General features: G+C 34.7%; 3 protein-coding genes and 1 long non-coding RNA gene across 4 annotated transcripts; 1 reads left to right on the forward strand and 3 right to left on the reverse strand.

The window, feature by feature from the left end:
* Positions 1-6,107: 6,107 nt before the first annotated feature.
* LOC108822174 (probable pectinesterase/pectinesterase inhibitor 7) lies at positions 6,108-8,570 on the forward strand. The gene is made up of 2 exons (XM_018595200.2): positions 6,108-7,266; positions 7,685-8,570. Exons 1-2 carry the CDS (start codon positions 6,234-6,236, stop codon positions 8,377-8,379), a joined length of 1,728 nt encoding a protein of 575 aa, XP_018450702.1. The 5' UTR covers positions 6,108-6,233; the 3' UTR covers positions 8,380-8,570.
* A 4,170-nt stretch (positions 8,571-12,740) lies between these two features.
* Positions 12,741-13,180, reverse strand: LOC130498738 (uncharacterized). Its single transcript, XR_008937681.1, has 2 exons — positions 13,038-13,180; positions 12,741-12,938 (listed from the first exon to the last, which is right to left on the reverse strand). It is a non-coding gene; the product is annotated as an uncharacterized LOC130498738 (long non-coding RNA).
* Positions 13,181-13,397: 217 nt separating this feature from the next.
* On the reverse strand, positions 13,398-14,588 carry LOC108819281 (uncharacterized). Its single transcript, XM_056991854.1, has 4 exons — positions 14,317-14,588; positions 14,129-14,231; positions 13,878-13,909; positions 13,398-13,743 (listed from the first exon to the last, which is right to left on the reverse strand). The coding sequence occupies exons 1-4, from the start codon at positions 14,429-14,431 to the stop codon at positions 13,721-13,723; spliced, it is 273 nt and encodes a 90-aa protein (XP_056847834.1). The 5' UTR covers positions 14,432-14,588; the 3' UTR covers positions 13,398-13,720.
* Positions 14,589-14,711: 123 nt separating this feature from the next.
* LOC130494414 (protein RALF-like 1) lies at positions 14,712-15,404 on the reverse strand. Its single transcript, XM_056991853.1, has one exon. It carries the CDS (start codon positions 15,293-15,295, stop codon positions 14,927-14,929), a length of 369 nt encoding a protein of 122 aa, XP_056847833.1. The 5' UTR covers positions 15,296-15,404; the 3' UTR covers positions 14,712-14,926.
* Between the last annotated feature and the right edge of the window lie 6,572 nt (positions 15,405-21,976).

Here is a 21,976-nt window from a genome sequence, read left to right on the forward strand (position 1 = left end):
GTTTGGAGTGATCATAACTAAGAAACCTGAACACAAATGGCGCCACGATTTAAAATGGCTTGGAGGAGAAAGTTAAGGGCTGACTGGTTTTCCCGCTACCAGCAAACGCGGCTTTTGCAGGTCATAGCGGTTGTTGGCGTTTAGAAACAATCACAGAAAACGCTACAAACCGCTTCAAACCGCTCCGAATCTCTTAAAATCAAAAGCTGGTTCCAACTAGCGTTTGCGGTTGCGGGCGGTTGCGGGAGGGTAAATTTTTTTTCTTTAAAAACAGAATAAATAAAAATAATGCTAAAAATATCCAATAAAATTTTTCAATTGAAATAATAGAAATAGTAAAATGTATTCATATTATATTTCAATTTATATTATAAAAATTCAAAACTAAAATATTTTCTATAAATTTTTAAAATTGAGTAATATGATTTTATAAATATAAATTTTATATTTATCATATTATTATGATTTTTAATATTTTTATAATTACATAAAATGTAAATATTGTTAAATTATTATTTAACAGATGTTGCGTTTGGTAGTTTACCAGTCATAAAAGTCCCGCAAACGCAACAATTTATAACAGCTGTACCAGTCGTACAAATCTCTAGAAAACGCTTAAAACCGCAACCATCCGCATCCGCAAATTCCCGCAACCGCTGCAGTTACACCAGCCAAGCCCTTAGTCCCCCCCCCCCCCCCCTCCCACACACACACCCAACAAATTCCGTCTTCATTTGGTAATTCAAAAGGGGAATTTAGCCAAAAAAATCATGAACTTTTTTGAAATTGCCAAAAGAATTTTGTACACTTGCCTAGCCAATAAAAACCTAATTTTTTGTTGACTTATTTAAATAATTTAGAAACTTACGGTTGACTGACCAGATTAGTACACCGTTAAACAAGAGTTAAGACAGTGTTAACATAACGTTTACTGTTGGCGTTAAGTAAAACGACGTCGTTTCGTTTTAGACTATTTGAAAATAAAAATATGAAGAGACCAAGTTTCGAACCCAAGTTGTTTGGATCAAATGGCAAGGTAATTTACCATTAGGCTAGTGGTACATTCAATGTACATACTAACATATTTACTTTTATTTGGTACTGATTTTGAATATAAAAAAAATCTCTAAAAATTTAAAAGGTCTTTAAAATTCCAAAAATATGAAAATAAAGAATTTTTTTATAAAATTAATTTTGAAACTAAAAGTAAAAATAAAATTTTATTTTTCCTTAAAAATAAAAAATCTTCCAACATTTTCATTTTTAAAAACAAATTCCAAAAAAAAATTCGAAAAAATAAAAAAAATTGAAAATATCAAAAAGTTATAAAAAAATCGAATCTGAAAATAATCAGAATTTATTAAAAACAAATTTTTTATTTTTTTATCGAAATATTTTTTTATTTTTTTATAAAAACGCAAAAGAAAATTTTCATTTTTCAAATTATAAAAAGAAAAATTGAAAAACAAAATTCGAAAATATAAAATTTCAAAAAAGGGATAAAAATTTCAAATCTGCAAACATATAATCAGAAACTATAAAAACATTTAAAAATAGTAATAAATTTTATATTTATATATATATATATATTTTCTGATTATATGTTTTCAGATTCGAAATATTTATAACTTTTTTGGAATATTTTTTCGAATTTTTATTTTATTTTTTCAAATTTCTTTTATAATCCGAAAAATGAAAATTTTCTTTTTCGGAATTATTTTTCAATTTTAGAAAATTTAAAGATCTTTTTAAGTTTTAGATAATTTTTTTAATATTCAAACTCAATACCAAATAAAAGTAAATGTGTTAATACATACAATGAATGTACCACTAGCACAGTGGTAAAGTACCTTGCCATTTTATCTAAACAACCTGGGTTCGAACCCAATGGTCTACTTGATTTTTTTTTTAAATCATGTAAAATGACGTCGTTTTATCTCATTTCAAAACGACGTCGTTTCACTTAACACCAACTTTTAACGATGTTATTTTTTTCTGTTAAATTTGGTGACGGCGTGCTAAATTGGCAAGTCAACGAAAACATTGTTAATTAATTCTAAAGTCAATGAAAAATTTGTGTTTTTTTGGTCAACCCTAAAGTTCATGTTTCTTTTGGCAATTCCTGAAAAGTTCAAGATTTTTTTGGCCGAATTTCAAAATTCATGAGACCACCAAACTCTGATAAGTTCAATGAGAGCACTGTGGTAGTGGATGCCATAGGAAATCCAAACTTCATGTTGTCCCATGCATCATATTATCCTTCCACCAAGGCCACCTACAAATTAAACCCATTACCAAAAGTTAGTGTTTTCTCTACCTCTCTCCTCTTCTATGGTTACCTTTTATTAACCAAAAAAGCCTTAACCAATGAAAAAGAACAACTGGAGAACGAGTATCTCAAAATTGGTCGATCATCTCTTCCTCCGATGATTTCTCTACCTCTCTCCTCTTCTATGGTTACTTTCTATTATTTAGGGTCTATAGTGTTCTATTAATATTTTAATGTTCAACAGATTCGTGATAACTATATATCTTTCTTAGCTAAACATCATGGATCTGTTAAAAACCTAACCACAGTAAGTAAGTGATGCAGCAGCATTGTAGCTTAAACGTCAAGTTTCCTTTTTCTAGTTATTTCCTTTTTACTTAAGGTTTATGTTTTGCCTTTTCTATTAGGTTAAGGATTTTAATGACGGTTTAAGAGTTCTATATAAAGAACTCTCCTATGGCTTTTGTAAGACAGACTTGGATTAATAAAAATATTGGTTTTCTTAAGAGCTTTCACAAGCACTGCGAAGAGTATTCGCAACCCTAAAGAGTTCTAACGAACACTGCGAAGAGTATTCGCGCCCTCTTATCCCGTTTTTGAAGTTATCTTCAAAAACACGTTATTGGCTTCTCGATCAAACCCTTGATCTTGAAGTTACATAGCTTCCGCTCTTTATCAGTTGGTATCAGATTCAGTACGTTTCTGGATTTCTTCTTTCGTTATCATGGCAAAGAAAACGGGAGAAGGAGCTATTAGCATGACAGATTTGCGAGACCTACTCGTCGAGATGCAAACGACGTCACAAGTACAAAGCGATACGATCTCTACTGCCTTAGCTGCGGTAACAGAACAACTCGCGACTCTAACGACGGTCTTAACAACTCGCTTGGTCCCTCCAGCCCAGCCGGTCGTTCACGACCCACTCCAACCCGCGCACCTTCCTCCTCCGGCACCAATTCTCCAGCATCATCAACCCCAACCAGCCGTTCATGCTCCGCCACCACCCGTCCAACATCTTCCTCCACAACGCCAAATACAACAACAGCTTCCACCTATTCCTCCTCCTAGACATCAACAACATCGAATGCACCATCAATACCAATTTGGTGATGCTCGCGCTCATGATATATACGAGGAAGAGGAAGAAGATCATCGACGAGTTTATCGGGAGGACTTACGTCAACGGGATAATCATCGCTGGGAGAACAGTTTCAAAGTTGATATACCAGAGTTTCACGGAGGCCTTAAAGGTGATGATCTCATTGATTGGTTAATCGCCGTCGAAGAAATCCTCGACTTTAAACAGGTTCCTCCTGCCCGGCAAGTATCTCTTGTTGCGATGCGTTTTCGTGGACACGCTGCGACATGGTGGAAACAACTAAAAACAACTCGTTCTCGCACCGGTAAAGCTCCTATCCTGTCATGGGATAAGCTGACTAAACATCTGCGACAAACTTTCTTGCCACACAACTACGAACGTACCATGTACACAAGATTGCAGAATCTTCGTCAAGGGTCGCGGACCGTAGATGAATACGCAGAAGAGTTTGCTTTGTTATTAACTCGAAACGAGATTAATGACAGTCAAGTTCAGTTAGTGTCTCGCTTCATTGGGGGCTTACGTCCGCAGCTTCAGACTTCAATGGCACAGTTTGACCCATCCACGGTCGGGGAAGCACATCGTCGTGCAGCCTCTTTTGAACAACAATCACGGTCATCTACTTGGTCCCCTTCCTCAAATCGAGATCGAACACAAGAGAAAGAACCGTCGGGAAGCACAACACCTTCAACCACAACGAAGGAAACAGGTGATGCTTCAAGTTCAACGACACAACCAGCAGCTCAAGATGAGCAACAATTGCGTCGCTCCACACGACCGACCACCTTACGCTGTTACTCTTGCGGTGAGCCAGGACACAGGATAAACGCGTGCCCTCATACCAATCGTCGGGGACTATTACTCGATGACTCTTTTATAGACCAGGAAGTTTATGATTCTCAAGAGGACAACGACAAAGACATGAACGTGGTTCATCACACCAAAGGCGACACTGGTCATATGCTTATCCTCCGACGATCGTGTTTACCTCCTTTACATCATGGTGATAATACGGCTCCAGATTCGTGGTCGAATCTTTCCAACCCGGCGGGACCTGATGCAGCAGCATTGTAGCTTAAACGTCAAGTTTCCTTTTTCTAGTTATTTCCTTTTTACTTAAGGTTTATGTTTTGCCTTTTCTATTAGGTTAAGGATTTTAATGACGGTTTAAGAGTTCTATATAAAGAACTCTCCTATGGCTTTTGTAAGACAGACTTGGATTAATAAAAATATTGGTTTTCTTAAGAGCTTTCACAAGCACTGCGAAGAGTATTCGCAATCCTAAAGAGTTCTAACGAACACTGCGAAGAGTATTCGCGCCCTCTTATCCCGTTTTTGAAGTTATCTTCAAAAACACGTTATTGGCTTCTCGATCAAACCCTTGATCTTGAAGTTACATAGCTTCCGCTCTCTATCAGTAAGTTTAGTGGCTATAGTAACTTTCTTAAGAGTAAGACTTTTGGTTGCGTTTAATATATGGTGATATCAAGGCATGCACAGCAATAATGCTAGTAAGATATTAATGTTTTGCAAATCTAGGTCAGAGTGGTCCGTTTTCGGACCGTTGTGCCTTGAGATTGTTTTCGTTACAACGTTTCCATAAATAAATTAAGTTTAAACACGAGACTCTTTAAACACAAGTGGCTTTTAAAAACTAGCGACAACTGATCAAGCATTTACTATAAGAAAAGCTTATTATCAGCTGAACGAATCTCAACGGTAAAAATCATTAATTGTAATTTTATCAACGCGTTGATAGATTATTTTTTAAGGCGTGGTGAGTGTTGACACAGAATAAGTAACAACTCGACGTCGATAGCTTCATTTGAATGAATCAGGAAATGAGGCTGGTCTGGCGAATTTGGCTCGCCACAAGCAGCAACCGTCGAACACAAGTTACACAACCTGAGAAAGATGTGATGATGGTGCTTGGAAAAAGGAGGAATAGGAAGGGTCATTGAAGATACAAATGGTCAATCTTGTTAAGTTTGGTGCCATCGGTATAAGCTATCTGGCATGTTAAATAATTCGAGAAAATACATAATAATGGTGACAAATAATTGAACAAATTGTCAAATATATTACGACCACTAAAAGCGATATCGAACTTCTAATATTAAGTCGGTTACTAGTAAAAACCTGCCCCTGATACACCTTTTACTTATTCCTTAAAAATTATAATTAGTTTCTATGGTGGTCCCGATCCGAACTTATTTATTTGAATAACCGATAACCATGTTATAGTTGAAGAGTTGAACCAATGACTCGAGATGTATATGATTAGTAACGTTGTTTACTTGTTGAATTTATGAATCTATGATGCACATTGCACCATATAGTCCCATATCAATCAAGTTCTATATATAAGTATATCTATATATATGTATGCCGCTAAAAATAAAATTCTTAACATGGTAACGGCTTCTTTGAAATGGCCCGAACCGCTTATTCATATCACTCGATCAAATCAATCATCGGTATGCATATTCATACAGATAAATATTAAATCATATCTCATACGTATTATATACGTTATGGATTGTTATTAAGACTCAACATTGCGAACGAACATATGGTTCTGCATTAACAGCTAAGCAAGTCTGAATCCACAGACAGTTTCTGATGATTATTATTCTATAATCCAGAAGCAATCTACGCGTTTCTAAAGTATCCCAAACGAGCTGACTTCGCATTAAGTCTTATATTAAATTGATATAGAGTAGAGTAAGAACAATAACAACATTTTATTGTAAATGTTAATAAAAGACCTACCTCATCCTCATTCATAATCAACACACTCTATATATATAAACCACTAAACCCAAACTTTTTTATCACACTAAACAAAACAAATTCCTAGTAACAATGGAATCTCGTTTGCTCTTTCTCATTGCAGTATTATTCTTTCTTCAATCACTCCTTGTTGCTTCTCAGAACCTATCAAACTCTTCAACAATCTGCAAAACGACGCCGGATCCAAAATACTGCAGATCTGTTTTCCCACACAGCCAAGGCAATGTTCAACAATACAGCCGTTTCTCAATCCGCAAATCGCTATCGCAGTCGCGGAAGTTCATTCGTACGGTTGATAAATATTTAAAACGCAACGCTCATATAAGTCAACCCACCGTTATCAGAGCTCTCCAAGACTGCCGTTTCCTCGCCGGTCTAACCATGGATTACCTCTTAGCGTCGTTTCAAACAGTTAACGTCACGTCAGCGAAATCATCCTCATCCTTCAAAACGTTATCGTTTACAAAGGCTGAAGATGTCCAAACGCTTCTTTCCGCAGCTTTAACTAACGAGCAGACATGTCTGGAGGGACTCACCACCGCCGCTTCATCTTCCGCCACGTGGGCAGTACGAAACGGAGTTGCTTTGCCTCTAGTCAACGACACGAAGCTCTTTAGTGTTTCACTCGCTCTCTTCACTAAAGGATGGGTCCCAAAGAAGAAGAAACGGGCCGGGCTTGATTGGGCACACCCAAGATACGGATCATCTACCCACACCAAACCATTCCGTCTGTTCCGTAACGGAGCTCTACCGTTGAAAATGACAGAACGAACGAAAGCCGTATACGAATCTCTAAGCAGGCGAAAACTCGCCGACGGAGACGACGGAAGCATGGTGTTGGTAAGCGATATAGTCACCGTGAGTCAAGACGGAACCGGAACCTTTACCAATATCACGGCGGCCGTCGCGGCTGCTCCGAATAACACCGACGGAAGCGGCGGGTTCTTCTTGATTTACGTGACGGCGGGGATCTACGAGGAATACGTTTCTATCGCAAAGAACAAAAAGTATATGATGATGATCGGCGACGGCATTAATCAGACGGTGATTACGGGGAATAGAAGCGTCGTAGACGGTTGGACAACTTTCAATTCCGCCACCTTTGGTACGTCACACATCACGTGCTATTAATAATAATGTCTCTATAGTATATTTCTATAATATTTTAATATCTAGAGCACGTCAATAGATCCCTTTAATTATTGCATGTACAAACTATAAGTTAAAAAGTTAGATTCAAAGTGGTAATAGGAGACAAGATGCATTAATAATACCGACGTCAATAGCTCCCTTTAATTGTTGCATGTACAACTATAAGTTAAAAAGTTAGATTTAAAGTGGTGAATAGGAGACAAGATGCATTAATAATACCGACTGTACTACTAACAACCATTTCATTTTTTTTTTTTTGTAACACCAACCATTTCATTTTATTTATAGTATTATATGGAGTACTGGCGAGATGCATGCATGCATTATGTTTTTGTATTCAATTAATGATAATCTTGCACATGATTTTTCAGCTGTGACTGCACCGAACTTCGTTGCGGTGAACATGACTTTCCGGAACACGGCCGGACCGGAGAAGCACCAGGCGGTTGCGTTACGGAGCGGTGCAGACTTCTCAGTCTTCTATAGTTGTAGTTTCGAGGCCTATCAAGATACGCTCTACACGCACTCTCTAAGACAGTTTTATAGAGAATGCGATGTCTACGGAACGGTCGATTTTATATTTGGAAACGCAGCTGTTGTGTTTCAGAACTGCAATCTCTATCCGAGAAAACCGATGCCCAACCAGTTCAATGCAATCACTGCACAAGGCCGGTCTGATCCGAACCAGAACACTGGTACATCGATCCAAAACTGTACGATTAAACCAGCGGATGATCTTGTTCTTAGTAACTATACGATTGAAACGTATTTGGGTCGACCGTGGAAGAATTATTCCCGGACGGTTATCATGCAATCGTACATTGATGGTTTTGTCGAACCGGTTGGATGGAGAGAATGGAACGGCGATTTTGCATTAAGTACGTTATACTACGCGGAGTATAACAATACAGGACCTGGTTCAAACACTACAGCTCGTGTTACATGGCCCGGTTATCACATGATTAATTCGACTGATGCAGCTAATTTTACAGTCACTGGTTTGTTTCTTGAAGATGATTGGATTTGGAAGACCGGAGTGCCTTACACCAGCGATTTGATTTCATAACAGTTTTTTTTTGTTACTCTTAATTATTTCTTTTTATTAATTTGATTTGAATTAAGAAAACAGATGTATTCTTTACGTTGGAACTGTAACAAACCGAAAACCAAGCTCAACGCGAAACAAGTGTAGAGCTTTAGTAATGCAACTGTAAACAATTTATGCCCAAACATGAAATTAGTATCTAAGTTAAAATTCCATACACTCTTCAATGAAACGGCATCGTTTGGACGCTTTGTAACACAGACAACACTAATCTAGTAAAATCTCTACCGTTCATTCCTTCCTTTTAACACCCTTTGTCGTTTTCTACTTATAAATAAACACAAGACGTTCTGACACCAACATTCCCTATATATTAATTGAGAAACATTTGAAAAATTGTAACCTCAATTTTGTAATAATTAAAAAAACCCCATTGCTTAGTTATCACTCAATTAGATAGTCAATTACATTCAATTGAAAAATAAGTAGGTCCACATTCGATTTTTATATGTTGCTAGATACATTCATTTGTCAAACTATATGATATGATGATATGATATGATATTTATAATAGAAGCATTTATGATTGTTCCGCTAAATATAATTACTATTTTATTTTATTTCCTTAAATAAAACCTACGGAACTACCATAATGACTAATATATATATGACAATTAATGTTTCTAATAATAAAGATTTGATAATAATTTATATCTCCTCCATCATTTTTTGTTTCATTTTATATTATTAAAATAAATTAAATAATCGAATTAGCTATAAAATTAAAATTTAGATTTTTTCGTATATGTTATATTTTGAATTTTAAAAAATGACAATAAATGACTAAAACTATTAAAATTATTATGTTAAAAATTAATGATCAATGGTTTAACACTTTTATTATAAAAAGATACACATGATTTTAAACTCACATTCAATTTTTATATGTCGCTAGATACATTCGATTTTTATATGTCGCTAGATACATTCTTTGGTCAAACTATATGATATGATATGATATTTACGATAGAAGCATTTATGATTGTTCCGCTAGATATAATTACTATTTTCTTTTCTTTCCTTAAATAAAACCTACGAGATTACCATAAATGACTAATATATATATATGATAATTAATGTATCTAATAATATATATTTGATAACAATTTATATCTCCTCCATTATTTTTTGTTTAATTTTATATTATTAAAATAAATTAAACAATCGAATTAGCTATAAAATTAAAATTTAGATTTTTCGTATATGTTATATTTCAAATTTTAAAAAATGACAATAAATGACTAAAACTATTAAACTATTATGCTAAAAATTAATGATCAATGGTTTGACACTTTTATTATAAGAAGATACACATGATTTTAAAACCATATGAGTAAAAAGTATCATTTAATAATAAAACAAATAAATATATAGATTAAACTATATACCATATAAGATTACATAAATATTTTAATTTCAAAACTTTCAATGAGTTTTCAAGAACATTTATAAATTATAAACTTATTAAATTTTTCACATTGAAAATTTTGTTATCAATGATTTAAATATTTTGTTATAAAACGATATAAATGATCATAGAACCGTATGATTGTGAAGTTTCATTTAATAAATAACTATATAAAATATATTATTCTTAGAAAAGTAAATTGGTCCATCTTAACTTATATTACACTTTTTATTAAACTAACTATCGAATTGATAAATAATGTACAAAAACAATCTCGCACTTTCCTTAAATAAAAGCTATGAAATTACCTAATATAATTAATGTATATATGAAAATTAATTATTATGAATAGTGAATATTTGATAGCAATTTTTGTATCTTAGTTTTTTTTTATTTTATATTATTAAAAAATGTTAAAAATCACATTAACTATATAATAAAAACATTTAGATTTTTTCTTATATGTTATTTTTTTGAATTTTTCAAAACGTTTATAAATTATTAGAAATTTGAATATATCACTTTGCAAATTTTGTGATCAATAGCTTAATTTATTTTGTTACAATAAGATACAAATAATTATAAAATTGTATTAACATGAATTTTTATTTTATAAATATTCAAATTAAATAATATATATATATATATATATATATATATATATATATATATATATATATATATATATATATATATATATATATATATATATATATATATATATATTGGATGCATCAATTTTATTCGTTCAGTTGAAAGCTTTCAAAACTATGTGGAAGTCTAAAGTCAAAGTAATTCAATTTTGGAAATAATAAGATGATGGTTCTAAAATCATTAAAATAGTTCTCAATGATGTGAAAGTTAAATATTAAAAAAATTTAAAACATGTTTTTGTAATAAAAATGACTTATTGACCATATTACAGTTTTTATAGATATAAACACGGTGATAAAAAATTTATGCCCAAATTGATCAGACTCATCGTAAATTCAAAATAGATTTCAATACACAATTACAATTACAAATGTTCAGCCCAACATATCTCCTATATACAGTATAATATCTTTAAATTAATAATCAATAAATTAATATACACTAAAAATCTATATAAATTAATATAGTTTTATAATCCCAAATTGAATTTTTGGTTCAATTAGTATACCGATAAATTAATAATCTCTATAAATTAATAAAAATTTATAATTTTGGTGTAGTCCAAAAATTACTAATTTATAGAGGTTTCATTGTACAGTGAAACCTCTGTAAATTAATAATGTTGGAACTACACCAACTTATAATTTTTATTAATTTATAGAGATTATTAATTTATCGAGATGCTAATTGAACCAAAAAATCAATTTGGGACAATGAAATTATATTAATTTATAGAGATATTAATTTATACATTATTAATTTATAGAGGTTATACTGTATATATATTAAAAGAGAAACATTTTAAGAAATTTATTCACACTATAATGGAATGTGGCAGTCTCACAATTATTTAAGAATGAACATTCACACTCTAATAATTTTTTCACACTCTACATAAATGTGTTCAAACTATGTATTTTATGTTTTATTTTAATATAAATTCACATGTAAGGTTCCAAAAAATATAAATTTAAAATCCAATTCTACGATAGGATATTAATATATGATAAAAACAATCCAAAACCAACTAATATTCAAATTAGGGCTGTTCAATATGCTAAACCGAAGAGTATCGAACCGAACAGAAATAGATAATATGGTTTTGTTTTGGTATATACCGTCGTAACCAAATGGATGTAATTTTATAAAAACCATAGGATTTGGATATGGTTTGATTTATAACTGGTTAAACTGAAATATGTAAATATGTATATATTTATAATGACGCATGAATATCTATTTGTTATATGAGTTGAACCATAATTATAATTTCTAAATCACTTGAATCACTTGAATTATAATTAAGTAACAATTTACTGCAACTGAGGCTTTTTATTTTCTTAGTCTTTCTTTTCGATATTTTTGCTTTATTTTAACAATAACTAAATTGAATTAAATATTATAAATTTGATCAACAATTAGTTGAAATTCTTTACAACTTTTTTTTATCTTTAAACAAACAGAACTGTGTTCAGTCGAAATATATTAATTTGATGAACACTAAATATGAAAGAATATATAAGCTTTTATTTCATGCTTCAGTTTTGTTTTTTATTTTTATTTTCAAAATTTAGAGCTTTGATATTAATTCTAGATTTGATTATTTTATTAGATGATAAAAGCATTTTTTTGTTTTTTATTTTTTTTATTTAAATATATAATATTTTTTAATAAATGACTTTTTGACAACATGACTCTAAAATTCGTATAATATATAATATGATCTCAAACTAAATAATTATTTTTTGTTATAAAACCGAATAAACTGAAAACCGATGGTATATAAGCCAAATCGAACCGAAGTAAATATGGATTTAGAATAGTAGTTTTATTTTACTAACCGAAATACAGTAAAAACCGAACATAACCGAAACCAACCCGATATCCGGATTGAACACTCCTAGTCTAAATGAAACCGAACTATTGTTTCATTTTCCAAAACATAATAAAAATAACAACTTCATTCCGCGCAAGGCGCGGATCTTATCCTAGTATAAAAATATTCAAGAACACGAATCCAAGAGAAACACTAAATGATTATCCAACATTAGTGGAAACAATGACCACTTTCTTCCTCTTACTCTTTATTTTCACCACGTGTTAATGGTCGGGTAGTAGCATGGCGTTCCAGCATTGGTAAATAAGCTGAGTTCGAATCCGTCTACACTCAGATATCCCTAACACGTGGCCACCGATAATTTAACATTTTCTCACCGGGGAATAGTTTACGTTTTTTTTTGTCAATTCCTGGAAAACTAAATTTTTCGATTTATAAAAACATGATAACCATATATGTTGTAAGTTTATAACAAAAATGAGCAGAAGAGATACATAATTGCCATCAGCATGGAACTAAAACGGGATTCTTATCCTTGTACACGAGATATCTTGTGCACGGCTTCCGTGGTGTTGCTACCGAATGCTGCATCGAGTCTAGCTTCCTGTCTCGGTACATGGACTGCTTCAAATAAATACAAGTTAGAAAGAGAGAACTACTAAAAACCGGATAAAAACATAGTTTGAATCTGGTACGTTACTAGATAAACTAGTAGCTAACCTCGAGGTGATGTCCATGTTTGACGACCAAGCGTCTAACATGAGTACGTTGCATAGTAGTAAGGGGCTGTAAAGGAGCACTCTTTCCATCTTTTCTTTGCTTCCCCAATGCTGTCTTAAGATCTACACCCTCTCACAACAAAAGCTTTTGGTAGAATTAGTAAACCCCCCCCCCCACCCCCCCCCCCCCCCCCAAAAAAATTGCATCAACTCTTTAAACTTGCACCAAGAGGCAGAGAAACAGTTACTGAAGCAGAGTCCTGGTTATTAGCTTGTGCAGTTGCCATCAATGTCATTTTGATCATGATTATCAGAATCTTTCTTCTTCTTGGAATGTTGCAAACATTATTACACAAGAATGTTTGTAATGAAGAGCAAAGATTTTTCATTGGCAACTCGAAAACCATACAAGTATTCAAAAATAATGATACAACCAAGTCTTAGTCCTCCTACTTAATGGTATACTCAAAAATGAACAAAGTGATCATAATATTCAAGTAGTGCAATGCATCAAGAGTATGGTAGAAAAAAATAGCAAAGTTGTCCTTGTTAGTACCCCCACTCCTTAAGGTCTTGTCGGGTCTTGTTTCTTGATGGATATGGTCCACAGGAGATCTGAATCCGACTCGACTGTGATTTTGTCCCCTCTAACCAGATTCGATGTACTTACTAATCCACCAAACCTCATCTCATGATCTCAGTGTCGGCTTTCATAGGGTGATGTTAAAACAGATATATAAACAATCGTTAGATTTATATATGTGATGCTTTTAAGACAACAAATACAAAACCATGGTTAGATTAGGTTTGATGTTGAGGATGATTGCAAGATGTTACTTACTGAGATCCCATTGAAGCCCTGTGGTTGTGGTTCTGGCAGATGGAGCACCGATAGGGATGAGTTAAAAACATATACTGACAACACAAAAAGAAAACAGAGGTTTTCTGGGCTATGAAAGATCACTGAAATGCTATAAATAAATTACTTTGTCAGATCATAAGAAGACAAAACCGGCTCTTCAATAAACCATCCCCAAAGCTTTTTTCATTTGGATTATTAAGCTGTGAAAACAACAAGGGGGGGGGGGGGACCTGTTACGAATGAGGAGAGCGGTCTTCATTAGGGAAGAAAAGGGGTAACTCATCGTAGATACGATTAGCGCCTCCATCAGCACACACACGAAGTCTTGCTGTTCTAATTACAAACATGTATAAACTTGTCAGTCAATAAAGAACAGAGTGCCTGTCCAAGAGAGAAGGAAGGAAAGAAGGAAGGTAACCATGTTCCCAGAGAAGAGGAGTGAAACGAGGTAGATTCTGGTTCAGAACAACGAGTGCGTATCTAGCTTTGTCGGTGGGAAGTAGAAAGCTTGAAGAGTGAAACATTACTTCCATCGGCAGGAGGAGGATACGGTGAGAGCGATTTGATTTGTCTGTGGTTTTATATAATTCAATTCATCACGTTCATTGATTTTTTGCTCCTACAAATAAAATACCTAACCTAAGCGACACGACAACAGGTTGACATTTTCTACGATATATCGATTGATATCTCTAAAAGGGAAGGGGGGCCACGTCTTACTACTATCATATGAAGTTATACTAGCCTTTCGATCATTGTTTTCTTTTCTAACCTATAGTTCCATTTTTAGTATTTACCGGATCAAACCAAACCTGGTCTTGATCAGACTTATTTTTAGTATTACTGTGCAAGAGATACAGAGAATATACACATGAAATATTCAAAAGCTTAAAGAAACACTAATCACGTCATGGATCATCACGGAACAAACAAAGGTCATTCACATCCAAATCCAACTTATGTGAGTACCGTATAATTAATTATAAGACAGCATAATGAAGAGAGAAGGAGAACTTCTTTGTGGAGCGCTAACTCCTGCAACGAGCAATTGAGCTGCAACCACGACTATAAGGATTAGCCTGAGCTCCGTTCTGACAATTATAATATGACGCTCCTCTTCTCGAACATGGCACACTGTTCCGCTTCAAAGATTGATAGCTTATGTACTTTGTTGTCGCCAATATTCTTCTGCTGATTTCTGTGTCCATTTCCTCTTCCTCTGCCCCGATACAATCTGCTATTGAACCGTGGCAGCCTGAGGAGTGGTCATGGACACCGTTCGTGGCCCATTCCAGACCGTCCATGTCATTGGTGAAGCCGGCTTGGATCAAAGGGGAAGAGATTATGAAGAAACTGAGTATCATAAGGGTTGGAAACAGACTAAAAGGCTTGGCCATTTTGTTAGTCTTTTTTTTTCTTCTTTTCTTTTGTTAGGTTTATTTTGTGTTATTATTGTTGCTTAAGTTGATGTTTATATAGAAATGGGGAGTGTGGACTAAGTTTTTGTAACAATTTTTTTCTGGTTTGACAATGAAATATTTAGAAGAGATTTATGCAAGCTGAATGATTTATTTAATGGAGAATTGTTGGGAGTGGTTGAATATTTGTTAGAGCCGACACGTATTGTACCAAAACGATTTGATATATATTTGAGCGGTCAATCGTTTTTTCTCATTATCCATTTCAATTTTTTTTTTTTTAAATAAGATCAATATGATCATATTTTCTTAATGATCTCTGCAAGCACTGAATCTAGATTACACCAAGGTAAACTATAATTGGTTTCAGGTAACATTAAGTGGCAGGCAAATTGCTCTCTAATTTTCAATCGATACTTGAGTCATCATCATATTGGTCTTAGTATCGCCATTCACTATCTGCATTTTGTTATCTCTAAGTTAGATGTACTTACCACAAAAAGAATACGTATAATGAAACAAGGAAAAGCTATGATTCGTTTTTTTCTTTCCCCAACGACTATGAAATGTAGGAGTTGGGACATCGTTATCCCAAGTAAAACAAAGACAATGAAACCTAACCTTTCTTTAACTAAAAATCTAAAATAATCAAAGGAATTATTAGACACTATCACTTTCTTTTAAAAAAAAATAATCATGTTTTTAAATAAATACAAAACCTCTTAAAAATCCTGAGTTTTGATTCTCACCGAATGAAAACGCGTTTCATACTTACAACACAGACTTCACAGAATATCTTTACATCCATGAATCAATCATCATCACCAAAAAAACATGAATTGAAAGCCAAACGACTCATTTAAGAGGAAGAGTCACCGCCACTAAATACAACAAAAAAAAAACTTTCTTTGAGAAAATACAATAATTGTTATAAATATTGTAGTGATGTCCATATGGAAAGTCCTAGATATACTTGTTCCCCACTCCAAGTTAAGCTTTGTCTCCAAGCTATTGTATCCTATATAAGGAGATCATTATTCATGGAATAAGATACACCAATTCGTCTCTTCTCTTCTCTTCTTTATTTACAACACGCTATCAGCACGAGACTCTAAACCCTAGCTAAAATCCGGCGATCACAAAAACCCTAATTTCGGCCGCAACTTCAAACCGCCATATCTCCCTAACCTTAAGGATCCAGACGACGAGTAATATATCAAATTGAAGCTCTTGACGAGACGAATCCAGCGCCGCAGACCACGCATCAATCCGACTCTAGACGCGCCGTCACCTCCCAGTGCAAGCCGCGTCGTCAAAGATCATCCAAAACCCTAATAGCCGCCAACTCCTTATCTCTCTTAATTTCGATATCTATTGTTCTTAGGTCTCATACTAATCCAACTTTGAAACTTTCATTGTTGATTATTCAAGGTTTCTAAAAGAGGAACCAAGGAGAAAAGATCGGCAAAGATTAAGGTAAGATCTCAAGAACCCTAATCTTTACTTGTGGTTCAAGCAATTCGGGTTTTAAACTTCTCTTCATCTTAAATCCGATTTAAAAATTTTGCGATTTGATTTGGTTGATTTTAGTTCTTGTTTATTTTAAAATCAAAACCCTAAACCCTTAATAGTTTTACATGACTTTAGTTTTGTATGGACAACAAGTGATACCCCTTTAAGGATGACACGCTATATGTCCAAACAAAATTTAAGGTCAATGTTTAACCTAATCCTAAAAACAGATTTGAATTTTAAACCCTAATCCTTAAAAGTTTAAATCTGATTTTAAGAAACCCTAAACCCTAAAATATAAAGCATGTGATTACATGACTTTCGTTTTGTATGGACAACAAGTGATACCCCTTTAAGGATGACACGCTATATGTCCAAACAAAACATAAGGTTAATGTTTTCCACATCTTTTGGTCGATGATGCACACCATAGTGTGGCTAGACCATGATTTTCTTTTAAGTCAATGATGCATACCAATAGGTATGACTAGACCATATGAAGTAAAGGTCGATGATACGTACTCTTAAGTACGATTAGACCATAAAATAAAATCAATGGTCGATGATGTTCACCCTCAGGTGCAACTAGATTTTTCACCCGTGATTCACGGTGATCATCCACGATGATCCGCGTTGATCTATGATCCATGATGATCTTCGATGATCCGCGATGATCTATGATGATCAGTGATCCAAGGTGATCCACGGTGATCCTCGATGATCTACAGTGATCCACAATCACCGGTGATGGATGATGCGCACCACAGTGCAGCTAAATCACGATCCGTTTTATTTGGTCGAGGAAGTGTACCGAATGGTACTACTAGACCATTAAACCGCATGAGGCGATGTAGCATACCATATGGTATGGCTAGACCATGCACTCGTCCATCCCACTATTTTCAAGGGATTTATAAATCAAACAAGTTGATTAAGAGATGGATGAGTTATGAGAAAGTAAATTTCTAAAGAGAATGCAAACTGGCCGTATGACCCTCTTATTTGTTTGCTGGCAATGTGATTTAATTGTGTAATAGCCGAATGGCATTGGTCACACAAGCCATATGGCTTTATTGTTTACATACTGGCCGAATGCCTTTTATTTCTTGGATAGCCAATGGCATCAGAAATTGTATGTACTAACACAAATCATTTTGATATGATTCAGATGTCGAGACTCCATCACTCGGATTACCCAGCCCTTGATCTCAATGGAGACAATTACCTTGATTGGGCGATGAACACTTCAGCCGATTTAAAGTCTAAAGGACTTGGGAAGTGTATCAAATACGGCAATGATACCCTTGCATATGAAAGGCCTACAGCTGTTTTGATAATGAGAAAGCATCTCGTGAAGGATCTGTATGATGAGTGCAGTTACATCAACGATCCTTACGATCTCTGGTCGAGATTGAACACCATGTTCTTCGAGCCATTACTAGATGAGTCCATGAAAGAATGGAAGGCTCTGAGGTTCCAGGATTATGAATCCGTGGATGACTATCACTTTGATCTTATGAGAATCACCTATAGTCTTAAACTATGTGGTGAAGTGATAACAAACTATGACTTGTTAAGCAAGACTCGTGACACGATCCATTCAAAGGAAGTGTTGTTATCACAGAAGGCTAAAGGTTTCACAACCTATTACGACCTTCTCTCATACCTTTCAGCTCTTGAGGAAAAGAAGTAGAAAAGGAAAGTCAACCTCGACAAACTCGACTATGTTATGGAAATAAGTGCCGAGTATCAATGTGAGATGATATACGGTGATGCTGAAGAAGCTAAGAAAAGAAAATTCGGGTGGACTCATATAGATGATGAGATTGGTTTATTCATTGAATAGAGAACCAAATGTGAGCCACGTCCAAGATGTTATTATGGACTGGCCGGCTATTGTTTAAGCCTTTTGACATTCTGATTTCATACTTATGATTTGGTGTTTTGTTTTAAATATAATTTGTCATTCAAATTTCATAACATTAATAAAAGTTTTTCTTTTATCTTGATTGATTTGCTTGAAAAATATTTTTGATTGACAAATGAGAATGAAAACTCGAGAAGAGTATGTCTAGACCACCACACCTAAGGCATGGCCTTAAGAGGCACGAAATTTATCACCTAAGACCCATTGAGAGAGACCCAAAATCCCCACTGGCCGTGGACAAAGATACCACAATAACCGTGGTTGTAGATCCAATCATGGTCGAGGAGGGAGTAAAGGTCGAAATGGCATTACAAGCCACATCAAAATGGTTTCAATAATAAACCAATGGGCAAAGTAAAGAAAAAGGAAATGTCCTTTAGCTAATGAAAATCGCCAAAGGCATACATATAAAAGAGGTCGAGACTACATTCTCCCTACTGATCTAATACTATGCTAAGGATCAGTGTGATAAGGCATAAAAGCCTAGGTAACCAGTAAGGTTCACCAACGAATTTATACACTTTATGGCATGACTGGATTAGCCATCCTGGTCTGAACTTGATTAATAAGGCACAAAGAGTTATCCCATAAGATCTCACGTTGTGAAACATGTACACAAGGGAAACTCAGTAGGCTTCATTGTTCCAAGCAACACGAAAGTATAATCTGATCATGAGGATAGTGAGAACAAAACCCGTGATCATGACCAGACCACAAATTCGTGTATCATGGTCTAAAACCATGCTGACCGTCCAAGCATTACGTTTAAGTGAGGACAAACAAATGTATTTTATAGCATGTTCATGAGGGGGAGAATAAACACTCCGTATGGTCCATGACCATACTATAAAACCCGAACATGACAAGCCTGGCCGAAGGCCATAAGGCATTATAGCTTGGCCGTATAAGGCATAACCTATAAGGTTGAGACTTAAAAAGTCTATAAGCTTGGGTACACCACAAGAATACATGTATGAAAGATAAGATACATCAGGCCATATAAAGTGAGCATAGATATTCCCGTCTAAAGATGATAAAGGGTCATAATCCAGATATAGACCATCCTAAGACTTTATGGATAAACCACCACATACCTATGTGCCATCTAGGATGGAATACCTCATCTAAGGATGAGATGAAAATCGGGAATATATGTTAGATAAGAGAACATGACCTTTCTCCCACGAATTCAATGAGAACATGAGCCAAACAAAGGTGATCATATTACACGGATTACATACAAGATGAATCCGACTATCCAACATCATGGAGAAAGCTATAAGCTGGTAAATAGAAAGTAAAAAATGGAATGGTTCTAACCATCCAAGTCTTGGCAAAGATCCTCGGACCAGATATATATGTACTGGACGTCCATAAACAAAGAAAGAATGATAGCCAGACAGACCCGAAAAATAACTAAGTCATACCAGCTTAGCACCACTATATAAATGTCCTAGTAGAGACATAATCAAGTTGCTATAGAAGTCTATACAAGATAGACCAGAATGTTCCATATATAATGAACCACGGATAGAAAGAGATAAGGTGCTCATAATGATAGATCCGGGTTCATGAAAGAGAAACTATACTAGACAATGAGATAAGACCGGCCGGTCCTAAGGTACAGGTATCATACAATGTAGCCTTGCAAACTACAAAGTATTCAATGATCCTGATAATAATAAAATCTCAATCGATTGTATCATGTCTAGAACACGATAGAATGCGATGGAACATTATATAAGGTGTCGACACATACACACACTCATAAGTGATAAAGAGAAAGCACTTGAGCATAAGAGATATGCGAGGATCACTAACCCACGTAAGAGTACTCATCATAGAGAAATGAATGGGACGTGGAGTTATAGTAAAGAATGTATATGATGGGCGTATTGGCCAAATACATAAGATAGACGCCATCTAACCAGTGAACAGATGAGTCTTGTGAGGAAAAGAAAATCGTGAGCTGTAGAACATGAAAGTACAGACAAGTGGTCGTACATGTTGCTACATAAAGCATTCAAAAGGAATGGCTTGATCACACAAGGATACTCACAGGGACTAAGGAACAAGGAAATAAATTCCTAGGTGGTGAATGCTACTACCCAATATCGAAATTAATAAAGATTTGGACATCTAAGGAAGATGTAGTAGACATTGGATATATCACTGGATATAAAGGTAACATAAGATACATTGAGAAATAAGAAAGAAGTTCTCATAGAACAACATCGTTCCTGCGTTGTTCATGGACTGAAATGCAGCTGCATGCGTGTATGTACACACGATATGATAAGACTAAGTGATGCTTAGTAGAAACTTCTATAAGAACGTTTCTGATCAGTCCATATAGTAGTCAATATATTCCTTGTGTTTATACTTAAAGAAATGATGATTAAGATGATTGATTCTTGGAAAGGCTATGAAGAGACTACGATGATCTATAGTAGAGATCATTAGCCGTATATGAATGTTGGGATCTATGATCCAACGTACCAAGAATAGAATGATCAAATGGTCTGAGAATCCATCAGATTCACGACCAAAGGGAACCATACCGACTAGGATCATGTCCGACCTAGTTCGACCTTAATCATCATTGGTCCCGACCTATCCATCTCGTCCAGCTTGTTCCGACCAGTTCCTCTAGGTCTTAAATCCGACCTAAACCATCCAAGTGAGAGGAACGTCCTATTGACCAAAAAGTGGCTTAGTTTTGATTAAACTTTAAACTATAACACAATAGCCACTTCATGAACAGACCGTGGACATATACTAAAAGTTCATAAAGAGTTTTGGTCAAAGGATATGAATAAGATATATAGTGGACAAGAACATAATCCGGATGGATTATGGATGATGTCATGATCCGGACAGATCATGGACATACAAAAACATTCATGGTCGAATTTATCTAAGAGAGATAAACCATATGATCCGAATGGACCATGAATATCATGAAAGCATTTTGTTGATGCAGGTTACCAGTCCGATCCACACAGTGCTAAGTCCCAAACCGGCTATGTTTTCACATATGGAGGCACGGCCATTTTATGGAGATCAGTCAAGCAGACTATATCAGCCACATCATCCAATCACTCGGATATATTGGCGATCCATGAAGCAAGCAAAGAGTATGTCTGATTGAGACTCATGACACACCATATTCGGACAGCATGTGGGATCACGGATGGTAAAGACGAGCCGACCGTTCTTTA

The sequence above is a fragment of the Raphanus sativus genome, chromosome 8 (assembly GCF_000801105.2).
Source record: "Raphanus sativus cultivar WK10039 chromosome 8, ASM80110v3, whole genome shotgun sequence".
NCBI classification, from domain to species: domain Eukaryota; kingdom Viridiplantae; phylum Streptophyta; class Magnoliopsida; order Brassicales; family Brassicaceae; genus Raphanus; species Raphanus sativus.